Genomic DNA, 19,698 nt, shown 5'->3' with positions numbered 1-19,698 from the left:
CTCCTTTGTTTGCCACCTGAGAAACACGTGACTGATTATACAGGTATTCGCATGAAAGGGTTGTCCAGTTGAGAACTGAAGTTTTGTTTGACAACCGAGACATTTTTTCCGTGAATAACTTGGTCAAGAATTGAATTGTTCGAGATGGGAGATGCTTGAGAACTGAGGTCTGACTGTATTAAAGACATAAGTATAAATTTAACACATTGTCATTAACAGCTGCTTAACAGTGATAAAATACACTTTTATTTACTTTGTTGAGTAAGAGGGTCATAAAAAAATTATTGCTAAAGTAGATATCAGGCGAACAGAAAGGTGCTTTAAGAGTCCAGTTACCTTGGAGTTTATTTAAACTAAGAGGAAAAGGTCATAATGTTTTCATGCAATACATACTTGATTCTTTAAATAACAATTGTGACAAATAACAGAAAGAATTAAGGAATGCTATACTTGTGATCCATACAAAACTCCAGCAACATTTTGAGTAGTACATAATTTAAAGAAATGTTTCAAACACTTTTTGAAATACTATTGTTGCCAATACATAGAACCATGCCTTAGGTGGGCATAGGAATGCAGTTTAGAAAAGAAATTGTTTAAAAAAATCACACTGAAACTACTCAATTTCTTTAAAATCACTGAACAAGAAAAACAACATTGAACCGCCATACTGAGTTTACACAACTTCTATACAGTACCTTGACTTAAATCCAAGAGCAAAAGGTAAGACTCTCCTCTATTTTTGGTAAACAACTGCATGGTAAACTTAGATGACTTTTCCCCCTGGATTTTACCTGGGAGTGGCCTTTTAAATTTTTTTTATTTAAAAGAGGGCAGGTTTGGCACTTTTATACTGATGTCACCAATGTTAATATTTCTTGGGATCTCAGGAAGATTCATATTCTTTACAGCTGAAACAGCACGGGCTGGAGCTCCCGCTAAGCCAGCCTGTATACAAAAGCAAATAAAAGAAAAAGAAGATGTACAACTCAGGTGTAGCTCACCAAAAAACACTAAGAATGGAGGACAATAATAAAAGATTTTCATATAACAAGCTAGAGACCAGATGGTAAGTTTGAATTGATATGGGATGGTTACATTGAAATACTAATCTATAAAGAGAAAACAGTTGACACATTAAAAAATACAGTGAATACATGCGATGATAATGTAAAGATTTAAACACAAATTAAACTGTACCACTTGTATATTACACATAATATTCAAATGACTAAAAGCTGGATCTCTACCTAATATCTTGATATAACTGACATATAAGCATGAAGCATATTATTTTACATTAGTTCTTTATTAAACATCTCATAACAATCATGATATATTCGGGGGTTTTGCTTTTAAAATGACATTTATTATCAATACATGCTGTGAAATAAAAATGAAAAGTAATAGATCATACTTGTTTAGTTTTTTTACTTAAGGCTAATGCCTTAAAACAATATATATATATATATATATATTAAATTATGGAGGCTATTCTAAACTTAAAGAAAGTTCTAGGACACTTAAAAAAAATCAGGCTTTTAAAGTAAAGCCCCAATCCAAAGAGAACAGGTCTGCCGAAAAATGAAACTGCAACAAGAGGATCATTCCAACCTTTGATGCATTAGTAAAGATATAACAATTAAAAATATTCTGTCATAACAAGTGGATTCAACAACATATGTTTAGTTTACAAAATACAAATTTAAAGAATAGCATAAATGTAAAAGATAGCATATATAAAATTTAAAATTTATAAATAAAATTTAAAATTCTCAGTACCATTATTGTACAATATTTGGCTTTTATCTTAGTAGGAAAATTTATAATTTTGTGAAGTAATTTTGAAAGAAAATGTGCTTAAAAATAAAAGAAAAATGAACACATATCATTTTTCTCAAGTAGCTACAATAACAGTATTTGTATTTTTAAGGATTAATTTATATACCAATTCAATTTCATCAGTTTTTAGTCATGCTATATAATAAAGCCAACAAACATCTCAATTCTGTGCCATACATTGTCTTGCACAAAGATGACAATTAAGTAACAAAAACAAATCTTCAACTTTGATTAGATTACATATATACAGGGGTTGGCAACAGTAGGTTTACAGTTGTTTGTATGGAAAATAATACAAATAATAACTAAATAATAATAATATAAGAATAAACTCTACTTTGCTTACAACTGTAAACCTAATTTAGCCCACTCCTATATAAGAAGCAATGTTCATGTTATTAGAGACACTAGTTTTAAAGTCCCGTTTTGTAATTTTAGCTCATTTTTCTTATGTAATCCTACCTCTTTTGTTAATTAAAAAAATAATAATAAAGCTGTTACCTGAGAAAAATCTTGACTGATACAAAATAGGCCAGTGTAAACTATTTGCTGAATAAAGGATACAAACATTGTTAAGCAATGAAATAAAAGCCATGGATTATCAAGTCAGAATTGGAAATAAAATCAGTAAAGTAGTATTAATAGAGGTGGTTTACACAGGCAATGCTAAGGGTGATATGGACGAAACACTCCATTCGCAATTAGAGACTTACTAGAGCGGGGTCTTCAATTTCTATAATTTAATAGGGATTAGTTGTTTTGATGTATTATTAAAAATTTTATTGACCTCTACATTTATACCTACCTGAAGTAATGCAGATTTTGTTACAATTTACTTTTCTCCCATTGCCCCCAAAGACAAAGATATATATGAACATTACTTAGGGTAGCATAAATCATATTGAAAAGGGTCTTTAAGCTGATCATTTCAAGAGAATCAAAGAATAATTAAGTTCAAATAGCTTTCCCATGTTATAGGCTCTCTTCCTTTTAACAGGATGTTGTCTGCCAAGGGCACAAAAATTATTTTACAAAATCACAGATATCCTGGAACTAGTATCATTTTTCCAGGTAGAATAAATTTTATAATTTTTCTAAATAACAAACCAATTTGCCACTATTGTTACTTTGAAATTTCTATACAGGGTACAAATGATGACTAGGCTATAGAAAAGTATTGATTAAGATATTTAAATATAAATATTTTTAAAGGTATAAATTATTAGAGGATTTTGTGAAAAAGAGAAAAGGTAAATATGTGTGTATTTTACTGGATGCTATGATTTATATTATAAATAGTTAAAGTAATTGTTTTCAGTATTAAACTAAATATAATTGTCAAGAAGCCTTCTTTTCCATAATACTCTATATCATGAACAGCTAAACTTAACTTAAGCAGAGAAAATGAGAATAAAAATGCAGTCTGTTAGGTTTCATTAGATTAAGTAATTTCTTTGTGACCAAAGATGGTGTCAACAGTTGGCTACTAATGAGAATATATAAAATCAATAGAGCAATAGATTTAAATAGTGTATTTGTGCCAAGTTCTTATTATGTAAAACCAAAAGAAGTTTCTAAGTACAACAAATTACAATTCTTTTAAACATAAGCAGCAAGCCATAGACATGCAAAGGATGATAACTACTCAGAACACGCAAATGGATTAAGAGAATCAAATTATTTCTCAAGCATGTTCAATACTTTTGTGTAGAATGTCATGAATTTAAATGGTACAAAATTTTAAAATTGTGATGTGTATGTCAATTAGGTTTTAATTAAAGAAACATTTTAAGAAAGCAGATTCTACAGAATACAAAATGTTAAGGAAAAATACAAGAAGGACTGTTGATTACTAAGTAGATGCTTATATGAGCTGTTAATGTTTATATACAAAAACTTAGGGCTTAAAAAAAACAAACTTCATGTTACCAGGTAGTCAACATCCTAACTGCTATAAAATCAATTTCATTTTCAGACTTCCATGAAAGTGAAGTCTGAAACATTTTATTAAAGAATAAATCATAATTTGCCATTAGAAAATCAATTTGCCAACACTGAAATATAATTTTCATCTTAGTTTTCTTCTCAGTAAAGATATATTCAAAGCAACAAGAAAACTTACACTCAAATTTATAGAAATGAAGTTTACCTGACTTCTTAGTAATTAATACAATTTAAAATGTAAAATGACAGTACAACATAGTTCTTAAAGATTTAGGATTACATAGTTGACACAAGCAGAAAAAAAAAGGAATGAAATCCTACTGGAGAAATAACTTGTTTCCATCTATGTTATTTTACTTGAGCACCACCATGGCACGTAAACTGCAGCAATTCCACTAACAAAAACAAATATATGAACCCAAAGCTGTTAAGAGTATGAATTAGATGAAGGAATGAAGTACAGTATATAAAAGAATGGTCATGTTTTCTCTCCCATGAGATTAAATAAATTAACAGAATTAAGAGAAAGAAAACAAAATGAAGTCTGCAAGTATACCAAAATGAGGCCAAACAGATAGAAGACTTATACAGACATACTCTTGGAAATTTCAAGCACTGGAATCACAAAGATAATAATGGATGGATATGATTTTTTTAAATTTTGTTTTTAAATTGCCAGACCCAAAAATAAACAAAATATGTGCAAGCAAAACTAAAAAAGCAGCATTACTAAAATATATTTTTAAAAAATCTGAAAGCTCCCTTTTCCTCATGCAATAGCAATTAACTTTCTTGAAGGGGAAAGGAAAGAATCTAAATATTTATTTTATCTAAGACATAAAATACCAACCTACCATCTTAAAATATTTTTTAAGCCTGAAATATAGCATAAGAAGATGGTAGTTGGAATAACTTGTACATACTAAAACCTTTACCCACCCTTCCTGCTGGAAGTTGGTATATGCACAGTCAAAATTTTGACCTAACAGCAAAGTGAAAGAACATCAACATTAATAAACACAATATTAAATGATTTCAGACTCAAAATCATTAACAAAATAATGGCAGATTTTTAAACATGTTTTGAATGGAATAGAAAATGCCAATATTTTATTTCTGAATGTATGGTAAAATAACTTTTAATCTGGGAACTTATAAGAGGCTTGCTCTTTGCTTTAAGGGCAGTGCTTTAATACTGCAATTATAAACAAAGAGATGAGAAATACTGATGACAATCCTCTAGTGAGTAAGAATATGGTATTTTATTAAAAATTTTTTCAATATTAGAATATTTTATATGATCTTCACTTATAGTTTAATTTCTAGCACAGGAAGTGCCTGTGTGAAAATAATATAGTAGACTAATGCCATTCATGGATTTAATATAACTAGTTTTGACTTCAGGGGTCCCCACTGTAATTTTGTAGAACAGAATGACTGCATGTCAACATAGAGGGGCAGAACCAACTCACAGGTTGACTTCCCAACATCTGTTACTTAAGTCCCTTTTCTTATTCTATACTCTTTAAAAATAGAAACTTGATTTTAAAAAGTAAAAAAGCTAATTACTAGTTCTAGGTATGGAAGTTAAAAGACCCAAGTGGTTGATGGTTCTTTGTTAGAAAATAGCAATTTAATATAAATTAAAAACTGGAACATTGGCAGTGATTTGGATCAACAGAATGATTTATTTATTTTCTATTGCAAGGATAAAGTAATATGGATCTAGGGACCAAATGTGGTACACCCAGCTTCATGATATAGCCTATGATCCTGGGATAAGATCTTAGAAAATCATCTCTCTGATGCTGCTTCTCAAACACATCCAGAAAGCAATAATTTAGCAGCTAAATAGCTATGCCATATTCTCAATGAGATTTTCCTGATTATAAAGTAGGTAATCTAACTTGTTAAGTTGATAGATTTTTTTCCTTCATGGGGCTCAATAAAGTATTTTTATTTTGAAGTTTTTAAATGGGGTCCTATAAACATTTTCATTTTTCCTGAAATGGCTTTGTACAAAAAAGTTGTTGCTCATCTACAGAGAAATGTTTAAAAAGTAATTCAAACAGTTAACTTATGGTATAAAAAATTTTTTTCAGAGAAAATTTAGTTTCATAAAGCTAGGAGTCTATTAAAAACATTTCTAATATTTGCCAATATGCTTTGCAAAAACACTCAAAGTTTATAATATTTTTTGTCTTATTACGACATGTTTGGATGTTAGAAGGTTCCTACAGTAGAAATCCACTTTATTTTGGTAAATATATTTAATTCCACTTTTTAGAACATTTAATTCAATTTTAATAATTTCTGATCTTGTTTTTTATTGGCTACTTTTAATATGTACCTATTAGTCAAAACTAGTAAAAGCAATTCTGTTAAAACTTTGGAATTGCAGTACTATTTAACAGTCACCGTTCTAAGCCTTCACTGCTTCCTACTTTGTATGCAAAACTTTGAAGGCTCAGCTTTTGGGTTTTAAATTCACAGTTTCTAAAACCCAGAAGGCAATTTTGTGTTAGAATCCTAATTTAGAAAGATGAGGGGAAAAAATCTATGAGTGTTAAAGTAAGATTGGTTCTGCCACATGATGCTCAAAATAAATTCTAAATTTAACATACCAAATAAATTGTCATTTCTACAAAATGTAATTTGTCAGTTAAATGACAATGTTTAAAAATAATAACAAAAAACTTAATCTTTCCTTTCACAATGCAGGCAGACAAAAAAGAACAAAAATGACATTGATGATATACTAGAAAAATACACTAAGTCCAATAAAAGATGAGGAAACTACAAGGAGAAACTAGAATGAAAAATAGGCTACAGGGACTATATGGGTTCATTAACACAAAGAATTTTTGAGTCTGGCCTACATAATTAATTGCCTTTGACATCATTTTGCTTTCCCTTTTGTTAAAGTACATTTTTCTCAAAGTCAGCAATACCTTGTCTACCTGTCCTGTCTGGGAGATTGAAAGATAAAGGTCTGTAAAGAGAAGAATGGAAAGAGCTAGAAAGATCAGGATGTTCGGAAAAAAAAGAGGACTAACTTTAAAAAAGTAGTAACTAAAATCAGAGTCATTTTTCATCTTAAAAATAACATGAAATACATAAATACTAACAAGTCTCCCCAACCCATCCTCCACCCACAGGGAGTCCTTTCATTCCTAGGCAGCTTCCTGGGTGCCTTTTAGACTCTTCCCAAATCCCACCAACTGCCCAGCTTAACCCCTCCTTTCACAAGATCCCAATGTTACAAGCAAACCATTTTTCTATCAAAGCAGGATAGCTGAAAATACACTGAAAGCATATCTTTGCTTCTTCTCTCTTTAACCAGTTAATTGCCACGATATTTTGAATTTGATTAAAAAGGTCCGCTGTTTGTGTCTACAGAAGCTTATTGCGTACACATGGTTAAAGATCTGGGTGATCTTTGCTCCTACCTGTCTAGGTTTTGGGAATGAAATTGGTTCACTTTTGATTGTTCTCTTTTGATTGATACTACCATTAACCCAAAATAATAAAATCTTTGAAATCTGACAAAGTAAAGGCACCTAGATAGATCTACGTTATATTTTAAGAGCTTATCTTAAATTAAACCCAGGCTGATTTTTAAAAGATAAATGCTATTCTACATATCACTCAAATTAACTTTAAAAAAAAGATAACCAGATCTTGTCATCAATTATGATACTCTGAATTTTAATTAAGCCTTTCATGGTAAGTTTTTGTTTACATAATAGATCTTAATTAAATTAGTAATTTTGTGTTATTCTGCATTCATATGTTTGGTAGATATAACCAATTTAAGTAACCTGGAAATAGAACTCACATGAAAATTTCTGACATTTCAGTGTGTCTAAAATAAAGCTGGTAGACTTCCAAAGATACTTAAAATATATGAAAATTACTGAAAAATTACAAAAAGTCAACATTATATTTCAACACAATTTCTTAAAATATGATCAGGACTAAATAGCCTCACTTTGACTTTTTTATAACTAAATATTAGCAGACATCACATATAGAGAAACACTTACTGAACATATGTTGGGTTTTATCCCCAATCAGATTTAAAATATACTTTCTTATAAAGGAGACAAAAAACAAAACAAAACTAATGTGGTAGCAGTTAACAACTAACTATATATTAAAAGATTATTAGTGGATGAAAAATGGGAGTATTCACTAATATTCAGAACTATTTAAAATAGTATAATATTCTTATAACTTTCTATCAAAAATGTAAATTCTGCATTTCACTGCTCTTTATAAATTAAAAAACTGCTTAAAAAAATATCACTGAATAACCAAAAACCAAATATCCATTATGCAATTATTATAGGTCTTTTATGACTTTTGTCAATATTACATACATCACACACTAAGGAGAAAAAAAAAAAAGAAAAGGACACCACTAATGGAAAGGAGTTTAAATACCTGGAAATTTTCAATGTGAAAATTCCAGAAAAGAAGTCTATATATTTTTACAGATCATTACACAGAATTGACAAATTATCACATCCATTCATTTTATAGTGATTAATGGATTGTGTCACTGTCTGTCTCTTGGCATTTAAAATCTGTAACCATCGTTTTGTAATGAAAAGTTTAACAGATGATATAAATTGGCGAGATGGATTAGAGAAGACATCTGGGATTTGAGTTGCGGCAGAGAGGGAGTGGAGGTATTTAGCCTTCTGTCCTATGGTGCCACTGAGAAAGGACAGGACCTTTCGGAGGTACCTGTGAAGAAAGGGGAGCAGGACCTCTCCCTCCTCCAGATTCCTACCCTCTAGTGCCAGCCCCCTGTGAACTTCATCCCAAAGTGGAGCCGGGATAGAGCACAGGTTTGGGTGCTGGATGAAAGACAAGGGGGTGATTTGTGAGTCCCATGTAAATTTGTACATTGAAATATTTATATTTGCATATATATTTGGTGTGCATGTAAAATGAGCCAATAAACCAGATTGTGTGTAAAAAGAAATTTTCAAATTATAATTTTAAGACTTTAAAAAACTACAGCTTAGAGTTTATAGTAAATCTTTTATTATACATTATATATTGCAAACCAACCACACTAAATAATATTCTGAATTGTTATCCTTGTCCTAGTTTAATCTAGTTTATATTTTCCCCTTTCAAAAACAATACTTGAAAAATTGGCTATAGAACACACAAAATACATAGTTATTTAAAAGAGCCATAATTTTAAGCTCTTCACTATTATAAGTCTCTCCTTTGGAAAACCAATAGGGATGGTAATTTGAGATAAGAAGAAATTTTAAATAAAACACTGGAAAATGTTTTTATCAAAGTTTCAACTGTTTCTAACCCTCAGATTTCAGATTTATCCATCATCCTGTGTTTTATTCAGTTCTAATGAGCATAGTATTTATTTGTATTAAACTGATCCTTTAAAGTACCAATAAAATAATAATTCTTCAGAACTCACCTGTTGTAAATTAATGCTAACAGTTTTAATATCTTGTTGCTTTTATAATACTTTATACCAATCAAACATCTGAACTTGTCCTAATAATTTTAAAATATATTTTCCTAATCTGAGTTATGACTATTAATACCAAAGGTAAGAGTATCCTCAAACATACATATCACTGAATGAGATATTAAGATGTTATCTATCTAAACTTCTGCTACAGTAATAAATAACCAAAATAATGTGAACTGGAGTGGCTCTGCTAAAGCACCTGTCACTAATATTCAGCCTAGTACATGTGGGAGGAGTCACTAAATCTACAGTAGGGTTTTATACAATGCTAAAGTGCTGGCTGGTCCCCATTCACCTAACCTAACAGCACAAAGTTAGCACTGCATAACTAACCAAATCTTTCCTTTATAGAATGCAATAAAAGCCATGAATATATGTATCAACGAATAAAATATATGATTTAGCAAACTGGTCAGTAACCTTTGGGTAAGATCCAGAATTAAAAGATTAAGGCACTGAATTTCCCTTTTCAATATGTACTCAGGCTTGCTAAGCACCTATTATAACTTATTATTTCCTCATGAGAATTCCATTGCCTTTTCTCTCCTCTTCCAGAAATAGTTTTATAATGCTCAACTTATATATCTTTAAAATATAAGTTCTAAGATGTCCTTGATAATTACTGACTAATGTTTTAGAAAGCTAATATTCCATTTTTAAGTAAATAATTTCATTTTTAAGCAGTAAGAATTTGGAATTGTGTTAATTACCCAAGGCAGGTATGACCATGGCTAAAAGAAGGATGCACAACTACTTGGTGGGTAGTAGCCACAGAACATCTGGCATACTACAATATGTATATCCCACTTAAAAACTGGACAAGTATACCAATTGTACCTAAAGGTGATACTAAAGGACAAACAGTGAAAACTATAAATCATGCATAATTTATGACCATGTTTACCACCTTCACTAACTAGAGCACTTTCCGTTCTTACCTCAGATTTCTCCAGTTTATTTTGTGCATCAATTTGTGTAACAATCTCATTCATGTTGGTCTCCAATACCATTCCCCCCATCACCATTTCTGCAAGAATATTGTGAACCTAAAGGGAAAAAAGTAATACACACCTATAGAGAAAACTCACTACAAAAACATTTCATAATTCCAGTAGTTTTTGGTTTAAATACTGCTGTGTCTACTTTATGAGCTGTATAATAAAATAATTTGGAATGAAGGCTTAAAACCCACTTTCATCACTACTGTGAAGTTTTAGGTAGTTATATATAACCTCTTTAAGTCTTATTTTAATGGGCTATAAAACTGAGATAATAATAGTATCTCCTTCATAGATTGCTGAAAAAATTAAATGAGGTCATCCATGGAAGTACCCAAAACAAAGTAAATGACCAATAAATATTAGCTACCTAATGATTTTGTTAGAGAGAAGAAGTGAGAGATAGAAACATCAATGATGAGAGAGAATCACCGATCAGCTATCTCCTGTACACCCCACAACCTGGGCATGTGCCCTGACTGGGAAACGAACTGCAACCTCTTGGTTCACAGGTCAACGCTCAACTGAGCCACACCGACCAGGCCGAAGGTAAGGTAATTTTTTAAAATCACTTTTTTGCTAAAAATTTATGCCACTTATTTCAGACTATTTTATTCAATGGCTTAATAACTCAAATTAACATAAACTTAATACAGAAAAAAATCTATATATAGTAAAAGTGGAATCTCTTTCTTCTAAATTCTGTATTACCAATACCCAATAATACTGATTAGAAAACTCAGTCATTCTTCCCTTCTCTTACCTCCAGCTTTCAATAGGCTATCAGGGTACTACTCTACTCTCTTTCATCCTTACTATACTGTCTTAGTTCATTTCTTTCTGGACTACTGCAACAGATTCCTAAATTGATTTCTTTGTTTTTGATCTCCCACTTAGCAATCAAACTTCCAAAAAAGAGCCACCTCTCCTTTTCTGTCTGTGAAAAATATCTACTAATCCTTAAAAATCCAGTTAAATGTAATTTCCTCCATTCACACAATCCTAGGAAGAGAATAAAAATAGCCTTATTCACTAAATCCATTTTTACTTTGGCAAATAAAACAACATTTTTCTCAGGTAAAAAGCTTAGAAGATTTTTTTTTTTTTATTAGTTAAGGTATTACAAATGTGTCCTCATCCCCCCCTTTAACCCCCAACCTCCCCCCCACACACAAACTAAAAGCTTAGAAGATTTAACAATATAGAAGTAGTACCTTGTCTACATGGAAAATTAAATCCAGTTCACAGACATTTTCAAAACACTTGTCTAATGTTTCCACAAATACCTAAGGAAAAAGGAAAAAGTTAAAAGCTTTTGAGAACTGTGTAAGTTCATTCAAATCTATTATCTACAAGGCAGACAATCTTGTGACAAAAACTTTTATAAATCTATTATTACACTAGAGGCCCGGTGCATGAAATTCGTGCACAGGAGGGGTGTGTGTGACCCTCAGCTCAGCCTGGACCCTCTCCAATCTGGGAACACTCGGGGGATGCCTGACTGCCAATTTAAAACCCTCTCACAATCCGGGACTGCTGGCTACCAACCGCTTGCCTGCCTGCTAGCCTGATCACCCCCTCCCCTGCCAGCCTGATCGCCCCAACTGCCCTCTCTTGCTGGCCCAATTACCCTCTACTGTCCTCCCCTGCTGGCCATCTTGTGACAACATGGGGGCGGCCATCTTGTGAGGGCATGTTGGTCAATTTGCATATTACTTCTTTATTATATAGGATATCTGTTTTTAATTAAAACATTATATTAAGTGCAAAGTAAGTAATTATAAACTATTCTTCATGTAAACTACTTTTCAATACATTAATATATAAAACAACTTTGCTGAAAATAAGAATTAGAAATTCTTTTGCCGAAACCGGTTTGGCTCAGTGGATAGAGCGTCGGCCTGTGGACTGAAAGGTCCCAGGTTCGATTCCGGTCAAGGGCATGTACCTGGGTTACGGGCACATCCCCAGTAGGAGATGTGCAGGAGGCAGCTGATCGATGTTTCTCTATCATCGATGTTTCTAACTCTCTATCTCTCTCCCTTCCTCTCTGTAAAAAATCAATAAAATATATTAAAAAAAACAAAAAAGAATTAGAAATTCTTAGCACCTTTTACCTACAAAGCACTGGAAAATACTCAAATCAAGCTCCCTATCCTCATGTGAGGAAAAAGAAAGCTTATTAGTATTTTATCGGGCCTTGGCTTGTGTGGCTCAGTTGGTTGAGCATAGTCCCATGAACCAAAAGGTCACTGTTTTGATTCCCAGTCAGGGCACATGCCCAGGTTGTGGATTCAATCTCTGGTAAGGTGTGTGTGTGGGAGGCAACCAATTGATATTTCTCCCTCGTACTGAAGTCTCTCTCTTTCTCAAATCAATAAAAAACATATATTTTTTAAAAATATATTTTATTGATTTTTACAGAGAGGAAGAGGGAGGGATAGAGAACCAGAAACACCGATAAGAGAGAAACATCGATCAGCTGCCTCCTGCACACCCCCCACTGGGGATGTGCCCACAACCAAAGTGCATGCCCTTGACCAGAACCGAACCCGGGACCCTTCAGTCCACAGGCCGACGCTCTATCCACTGAGCCAAACCGGTTAGGGCAAAAAACCATATTTTTTAAAAAGAAGAATTTTATCAGGATAGATGGGCATAGTCCAAGTCACTATCACATCTAATGTAACCAGTAATTTCCAATTAGCAAATCAGTATAAAAGATCTCTAAATATTAGTTAGGGAAAGAACCGAGTCTTTGGAATCAGACTTCCTGGGTTCAAACTCTGGCTTGAATACCTTCTATGACCACATATGAGAAAGGATTAACTCAGCCAACATGGCTTGCTGAAACCTACACATTCCCCGAAATGATCTGATTTCAGACTAGCCCTCAGCTAGCTCCTGGGAACCAAGCCCTTGGAAAATTCTGTCTGACAAGAGTGTTTAATGGGCCTGTGGACTTGGGCCACACTGTACAGTAAGAGCAGTTTATGCTACCAATATGATTTATGGCAAACATCTCTTTTTCTCTGAGGTTCAGGAACTTAATAATCAAGGTCAGTCACACAGGTGCTACATACCTATATGACTGCCCCAATAAAAATTCTGGACACCCAGGCTAAGATGAGCTTCCCTGGTTGGGAACACTTTGCACATATCATCATATATCACTTCTGGGGGAATTAAGCACATCTGTGTGACTCCAGTGGGAAGGGACACCTGGAAGATTGCACCTGGTTCCATCAGACTTTTCCTTTTCATGATTTTACTCTGTATCCTTTCACAATAAACCCTCATCATGAGCCTAGCAACTTCTGAGTCCTGTGAATCCTAGTAAATCATTCAGATGACCTTGGGACCTCTGATACAAACAATTTCTAAAATTCTACCTATTTGTATTTCCTATTCCCACTACCTTTCTCAATGGCAGCTTTCACAGACAGAGTAAACTATTCAATTTATCATCCAAATTGGGGGCGGGGGGCAGTATTAAGAGTGAAAAAGAGCAGCCATTAATTATTATTATCCTACTAGAGGCTCGGTGCATGGAATTTGTTCACTGGGTGGGTGTCCCTCAGCCCAGCCTGCCCCCTCTCACAGTCTGGGAGCTCTCAGGGGGTGTCCTACTGACGGCTTGTGGGGAGCAGCCCTAGCCACAGTCTGGCCACGGCAGCTCAGAGCACGCCCCGCTGGGCAAGTCTGTGGGTCCACTGGGGGTGTTGCTCCCAGGGCAGGCAGCGCAGTGTGCCTGCCATCAAATCCCTGGTAGGAGTAGCCTCAGGGTTGGGCCGCACCAGGGCTGAGGGGGTGGGGGTGGGGGTTCTGAGCCGTGCCCCCAGCCCTTTTGTGTGGTGTGTGTAATTGGGGCCAGGGGCTTGCTCTGAGTTGGTCATGATGTCCCAGCCTAATTTGCATATTTCTCTCTTATTATATAGGATATAATAAAAGCCTAATATGCAAATTGTCCCATTGGGCGCTCGTTCGACCGGGAGTTTAACTGGGAGACCAGGAGTTCAACCAGGAGACCAGGAATTCAACCGCTCACTATGACTTGCGCTGACTACCAGGGGCAGCACAGAATATGGCGGTCACTGGCAATGTGGTACTGGCAGCAAGTGGCAGTGGAGGCACTGCTGGTAGTGATAGGTCCGACGAGAGCGGGACTGCAGCGGGATAGTGAAGCAGGTGAGTGGGCGGCGCCAGGCTAAGGTGGGTGTGAGCGGGTGCCCAGGTGCTGCCCAGGGCCCAGAGGTCAGCTGGAACCTGCCCTTCCACTCCAGACGCTCGTGCTTCAATCACCGGCCAGGCCTACGGACCGTACCCATGCATGAATTTAATTCACCAGGCCTCTAGTTATGTTATAATAATAGATGCAATGTTATTGTAATAAAACAACAGCTTGCAACAACAGATGTGAGCAGGACTGTTCCTAGCATATTGAAATGTATGGACACCCTATTCAGAGGTGATCCAATGGGACAAAGAGTAAATTCTAAATAGCAGGTTTCTTGCTACAACTGGTCTTCAGTAAAATGTCATAATTACATATTCTTAATTTAGGAAAATAATTCCTAAGACTTAATGAACTCAAATGTCAAATTTGGCTTTAAAGAAATCAAAGACCCTCTTCAAAAAACTTTCCAGATATTCACAGCCACTTGGCCTGGAGGTCAAACCCTCCCTGGCATTAGCTACAACAATCAAGGATTAACTATAAGACTGCGCACAAAGACCACTAGGGGGTGCACCAAGAAAGCATAACAAAATGTGGAGACAAAGAAACAGGACAAAATTGTCAATGGAAGATATAGAGTTCAGAACCACACTTTTAAGGTCTCTCAAGAACTGTTTAGAAGCCGCCGATAAACTTAATGAGATCTACAAGAAAACTAATGAGACCCTCGATGTTATGGTGGGGAACCAACTAGAAATTAAGCATACACGGACTGAAATAACGAATATTATACAGACTCCCGACAGTAGACCAGAGGAGCACAAGAATCAGGTCAATGATTTGAAATGCGAGGAAGCAAAAAACACCCAACCGGAAAAGCAAAATGAAAAAAGAATCCAAAAATGCGAGGATAGTGTAAGGAGCCTCTGGGACAGCTTCAAGCGTACCAACATCAGAATTATAGGGGTGCCAGAAGATGAGGGAGAGCAAGATATTGAAAACCTATTTGAAGAAATAATGACAGAAAACTTCCCCCACCTGGTGAAAGAAATGGACTTACAGGTCCAAGAAGCGCGGAGAACCCCAAACAAAAGGAATCCAAAGAGGACCACACCAAGACACATCATCATTAAAATGCCAAGAGCAAAAGATAAAGAGAGAATCTTAAAAACAGCAAGAGAAAGAAACTCAGTTACCTACAAGGGAATACCCATACGACTGTCAGCTGATTTCTCAACAGAAACTTTGCAGGCCAGAAGGGAGTGGCAAGAAATATTCAAAGTGATGAATACCAAGAACCTACAACCAAGATTACTTTATCCAGCAAAGCTATCATTCAGAATTGAAGGTCAGATAAAGAGCTTCACAGATAAGGAAAAGCTAAAGGAGTTCATCACCACCAAACCAGTATTATATGAAATGCTGAAAGGTATCCTTTAAGAAGAGGAAGAGGAAGAAAAAGGTAAAGATACAAATTATGAACAACAAATATGCATCTATCAACAAGTGACTCTAAGGATCAAGTGAATAAATAATCTGATGAACAGAATGAACTGGTGATTATAATAGAATCAGGGACATAGAAAGGGAATGGACTGACTATTCTTGTGGGGGAAAGGGGTGTGGGAGATGCGGGAAGAGACTGGACAAAAATCGTGCACCTATGGATGAGGACAGTGGGTGGGGAGTGAGGGCGGAGGGTGGGGCGGGAACTGGGAGGAGGGGAGTTATGGGGGGGAAAAAAGAGGAACAAATGTAATAATCTGAACAATAAAGATTTAATTAAAAAAAAAGAGAGAGAATAAAAAACAAAAAAACCAAAAAACTTTCCAATATGAATAACACATGGACACAGACAGTACGGTGTTGGAGGTATGGGGTGGGAGGGCAGGGGCAGGCAATAAAGGGGTCAGTGGGAGAAAAAAGGGGACATATCTAATACTTTCAACAATAAAGATTTTTTAAAAAAATTTCCATTACTTTTCTTTTCATTTAGCAAAATTACTTAATATAATTAGAAATCTAGTGCCCCCCAAATAGATACACACTGCCAATCTGTTACACGGAGAAGGCCAATACAAAACTAATAATTTATAAGCTGAAGTAAAAAATATAAGAAAATAAATTAATGGTTCTAGCCAGAACAAAAAATAATAATAATAATAAAGTTGCTACTGCACTCTATTTCACAAGGACAAATATTTTTTTAAAAGCAAAACACTAGTAGTGAATAGTAAATAGCACCCTCTTGTGTTTCATTTTTAAAATAATATAAAGTTTAAAGTCAATTTCAATATAATAATTATTTACTAAATAGCTACTCATTAATCTATGGCTTCAAGGAATTCAAAGACTAGTGGAAGAAAAATTATTTTTAATTTACTAAGAGAATTGTGTTTTACATTTTCTTTCATTTTAATAATACCTAGTTTAAACAAAACAGCGATTTAACTCTAAGTCTCAGTTTCTTCATTTGGGCATATTCATGGCACCTATCCCATAGAGTTGTTTTAGTGATTAAATGAATAAATATAAAGGGCTGCGAACAGTGTCTCACTAAAAAAAGTACTATATATACATTAGCTAGTACTATAATACTATATATAAAATTTCTTTCTGAGTTTGGGGACTTCTGTTAAATTTTAGGAGGACTTTATCCTACTGTTTTTAAGCTATAATATTAAATGAAGTACATAAATGTAAAACTAACAAGTTATAAGATAGAAAAGGTTTTAAGCCCAAGAATAGTAGGAATAAACTTAATACAAATAGACTGGCAAATGGTCTAAAAAAAAATATTTTCTTAGCAGCAAGATATTCTAGAGCAGTGGTTCTCAACCTTCCTAATGCCACGACCCTTTAATACATACAGCTCCTCATGTTGTGGTGACCCCCAATTTCATTGTTACAAATTGAACATAATTAAAGCATAGTGATTAATCACAAAAACAATATGTAATTATATATATGTTTTCCGATGGTCTTAGGTGACCCCCTGTGAAAGGGTCATTCGACCCCCAAAGGGGTCGTGACCCACATGTTGAGAAACGCTGTTCCAGAGAGATAATTGGTTTCATTCAAAACAAGAATAAAATATGCCACTAAAAATATACCAATAAGCTAGGGAAGAGCCAAAACTGGTTTGGCTCAGTGGATAGAGCGTCGGCCTGCGGACTGAAAGGTCCCAGGTTCGATTCCGGTCAGGGGCATGTACCTTGGTTGCGGGCACATCCCTAGTGGGAGATGTGCAGGAGGCAGCTGATCGATGTTTCTCTCTCATCGATGTTTCTAACTCTATATCTCTCTCCCTTCCTCTCTGTAAAAAATCAATAAAATATATTTTTTTTTAAAAAAGAAGTTAAATTAATGACCAAAAACATGATTAGGAAAAGAGTATTTATGTAGTCTCTAAATTACTCCCTAAAAAATACTTTTAAGCACGAAGGGACAATGGAAGTTTACAGTAAACCTGACAGGTACTATTTTAACCAAGAAATCAGAATAAATATCACAAGTAATGGGACAAAAATGATATCATGTACCTCCTGATATGATGCATTAAAAAGGAAGTAACATCACTTCTATGGTATTCTTGCCAAAAATACGTAACATGATTTAATTATTAAGAAATATCAAACAAATCCAAACTGAAGAATATTCTACAAAATAACTGGCCAGTACTCTTCAAAGAATCAAGGCATGAAAGACATGAATAAAAGACAAAAATCGAAGAACTACTGCAGAGTAAAGGAGACATGAAAATTAAATGCAATATTACCTGAATTGAACTCTGAATGAAAAAAAAACCATTATATTAATGGGACAGTTGGCAAATTTTGTATAATGTCTTCAGGTTAGACAATAGTATCAGTGTTAACTTCCTGATTTTGATCACTGTGCTTTGGTTATATGGACGATGTTAAATTTGGGGAATCTGGATGAAGATAGGATAGGGAAGAATTATTTGTATTATATTTGCCATTCTTTTGTAAATCTAAATTAATTTCTAAAAAATAAAAATTTAAGGAACCCCAAAACTTGAATAACCAAGCTCAGAGGGAACTCTTCTGCTCTACATCCAATTCCTTCCTGAAAACCTACCATTCTACACTAGGAAATAAAGAATTCACCTTAAAGAGAAACACTATAAGTTGTTTCCTCTCTCTCAAACATATTTTGAAGGATAACAATTAAATTTTAAGTTGCTTCCAGCTCCAAAATTCTGACCTTAAGTACCTGAGTTCCAAAATACTTCCTTCACCACTATTAAGTGAATAATAACAATGTCTACTACAGTCTAGGCTCTATGCCACCAGCTTCACATATATTAGCTCTAATTCTTACAATGCTGGCAAGGTAGGTATGAATATCAGCCCCTACAGATAAGAATATTCAGGATGGATAAGGTTAAGTAATTTGCTCAAAGTCATTTAACTGTTAGATGACAGAGTCAACAGTCAAATCCATACTATAGGACTCCAAACACCAATTTCACACTATGATGCCTCCCAAGAGAACTGTTGAGATGTCAACAAAACATGTAAACTCCAAAAGCAAGTATCATCAATTTGATTCCAGGATGTATCATGAAGAAGTAGCAATGCAAATAACAGAAAAGTAAAGTTTACATTTCTAATTATTGAAAATTAGACTTCTCAACAAGAAAAAAAGATAAGAAAAAAAATCTTAGAAATGCTGAATCAGTCTAACAGTCTCTAATTCAATTGTTTACAGAAACATTGTTTAGTTTCATATATATATATATATATATATATATATATATATATATGACAAATCTTACTGAACATGAAAATTTTTAATACTCTGGTAATATAGTATAGTGTAGCAAGCAGAATTTTCCTAAAATGATCTTGGGCACTCATTCTGGATTACCTGGAAAATAAACCAACTGGGCCAGTGCTCCCTCTTCTGCCAGCAGGAGGAACTGCACCAGAACTCACCTTCCCATGGGATCAGGGTTATATCCACACCCCCATCCTACAACCGCCCAATAAGAAAGCTGCAACCTCCCACATGCTAATCAGCTGAGTTTCCCAGATTACACTTAAAAACAGGTGGCAACTGAACCTATACAACCTAAAGCTTAAGTAGTGTATATGTGTCACCTCACTGACAAGGGTGTTTTCAAGCCTCCAGAATAATAATGTGGGGTGGGTGGGGCAAGGCCTCCACTGGCACACCATTCTATGTTAGGTAGC

General features: G+C 34.4%; 1 protein-coding gene across 6 annotated transcripts in view; it reads right to left on the bottom strand.

Moving 5' to 3' along the window:
• Positions 1-327: 327 nt before the first annotated feature.
• AP3S1 (adaptor related protein complex 3 subunit sigma 1) overlaps positions 328-19,698 on the bottom strand; it is a 53,249-nt gene continuing 33,878 nt past the window's right edge. For 2 of the 6 annotated variants that reach the window (XM_081088731.1, XM_081088734.1), the window contains 3 exons: positions 11,517-11,588; positions 10,243-10,350; positions 328-948 (listed from right to left, as the gene is read on the bottom strand). In XM_081088731.1, coding sequence (XP_080944857.1) covers positions 820-948; positions 10,243-10,350; positions 11,517-11,588 — 309 coding nt within the window. In that variant the 3' untranslated portion in view covers positions 328-819. Of the gene's footprint in view, positions 949-2,343; positions 2,392-6,737; positions 6,779-10,242; positions 10,351-11,516; positions 11,589-19,698 lie in introns of all 6 variants that reach the window. The other 4 variants (XR_013995850.1, XM_081088732.1, XM_081088730.1 and 1 more) reach the window with 4 other exon arrangements.

The sequence above is a fragment of the Myotis nattereri genome, assembly GCF_964212035.1.
Source record: "Myotis nattereri genome assembly, chromosome: 4".
NCBI lineage: Eukaryota > Metazoa > Chordata > Mammalia > Chiroptera > Vespertilionidae > Myotis > Myotis nattereri.
The sequence above is the reverse complement of the archived record's forward strand: the minus strand, read 5'-3'. Positions and strand labels throughout refer to the sequence as shown.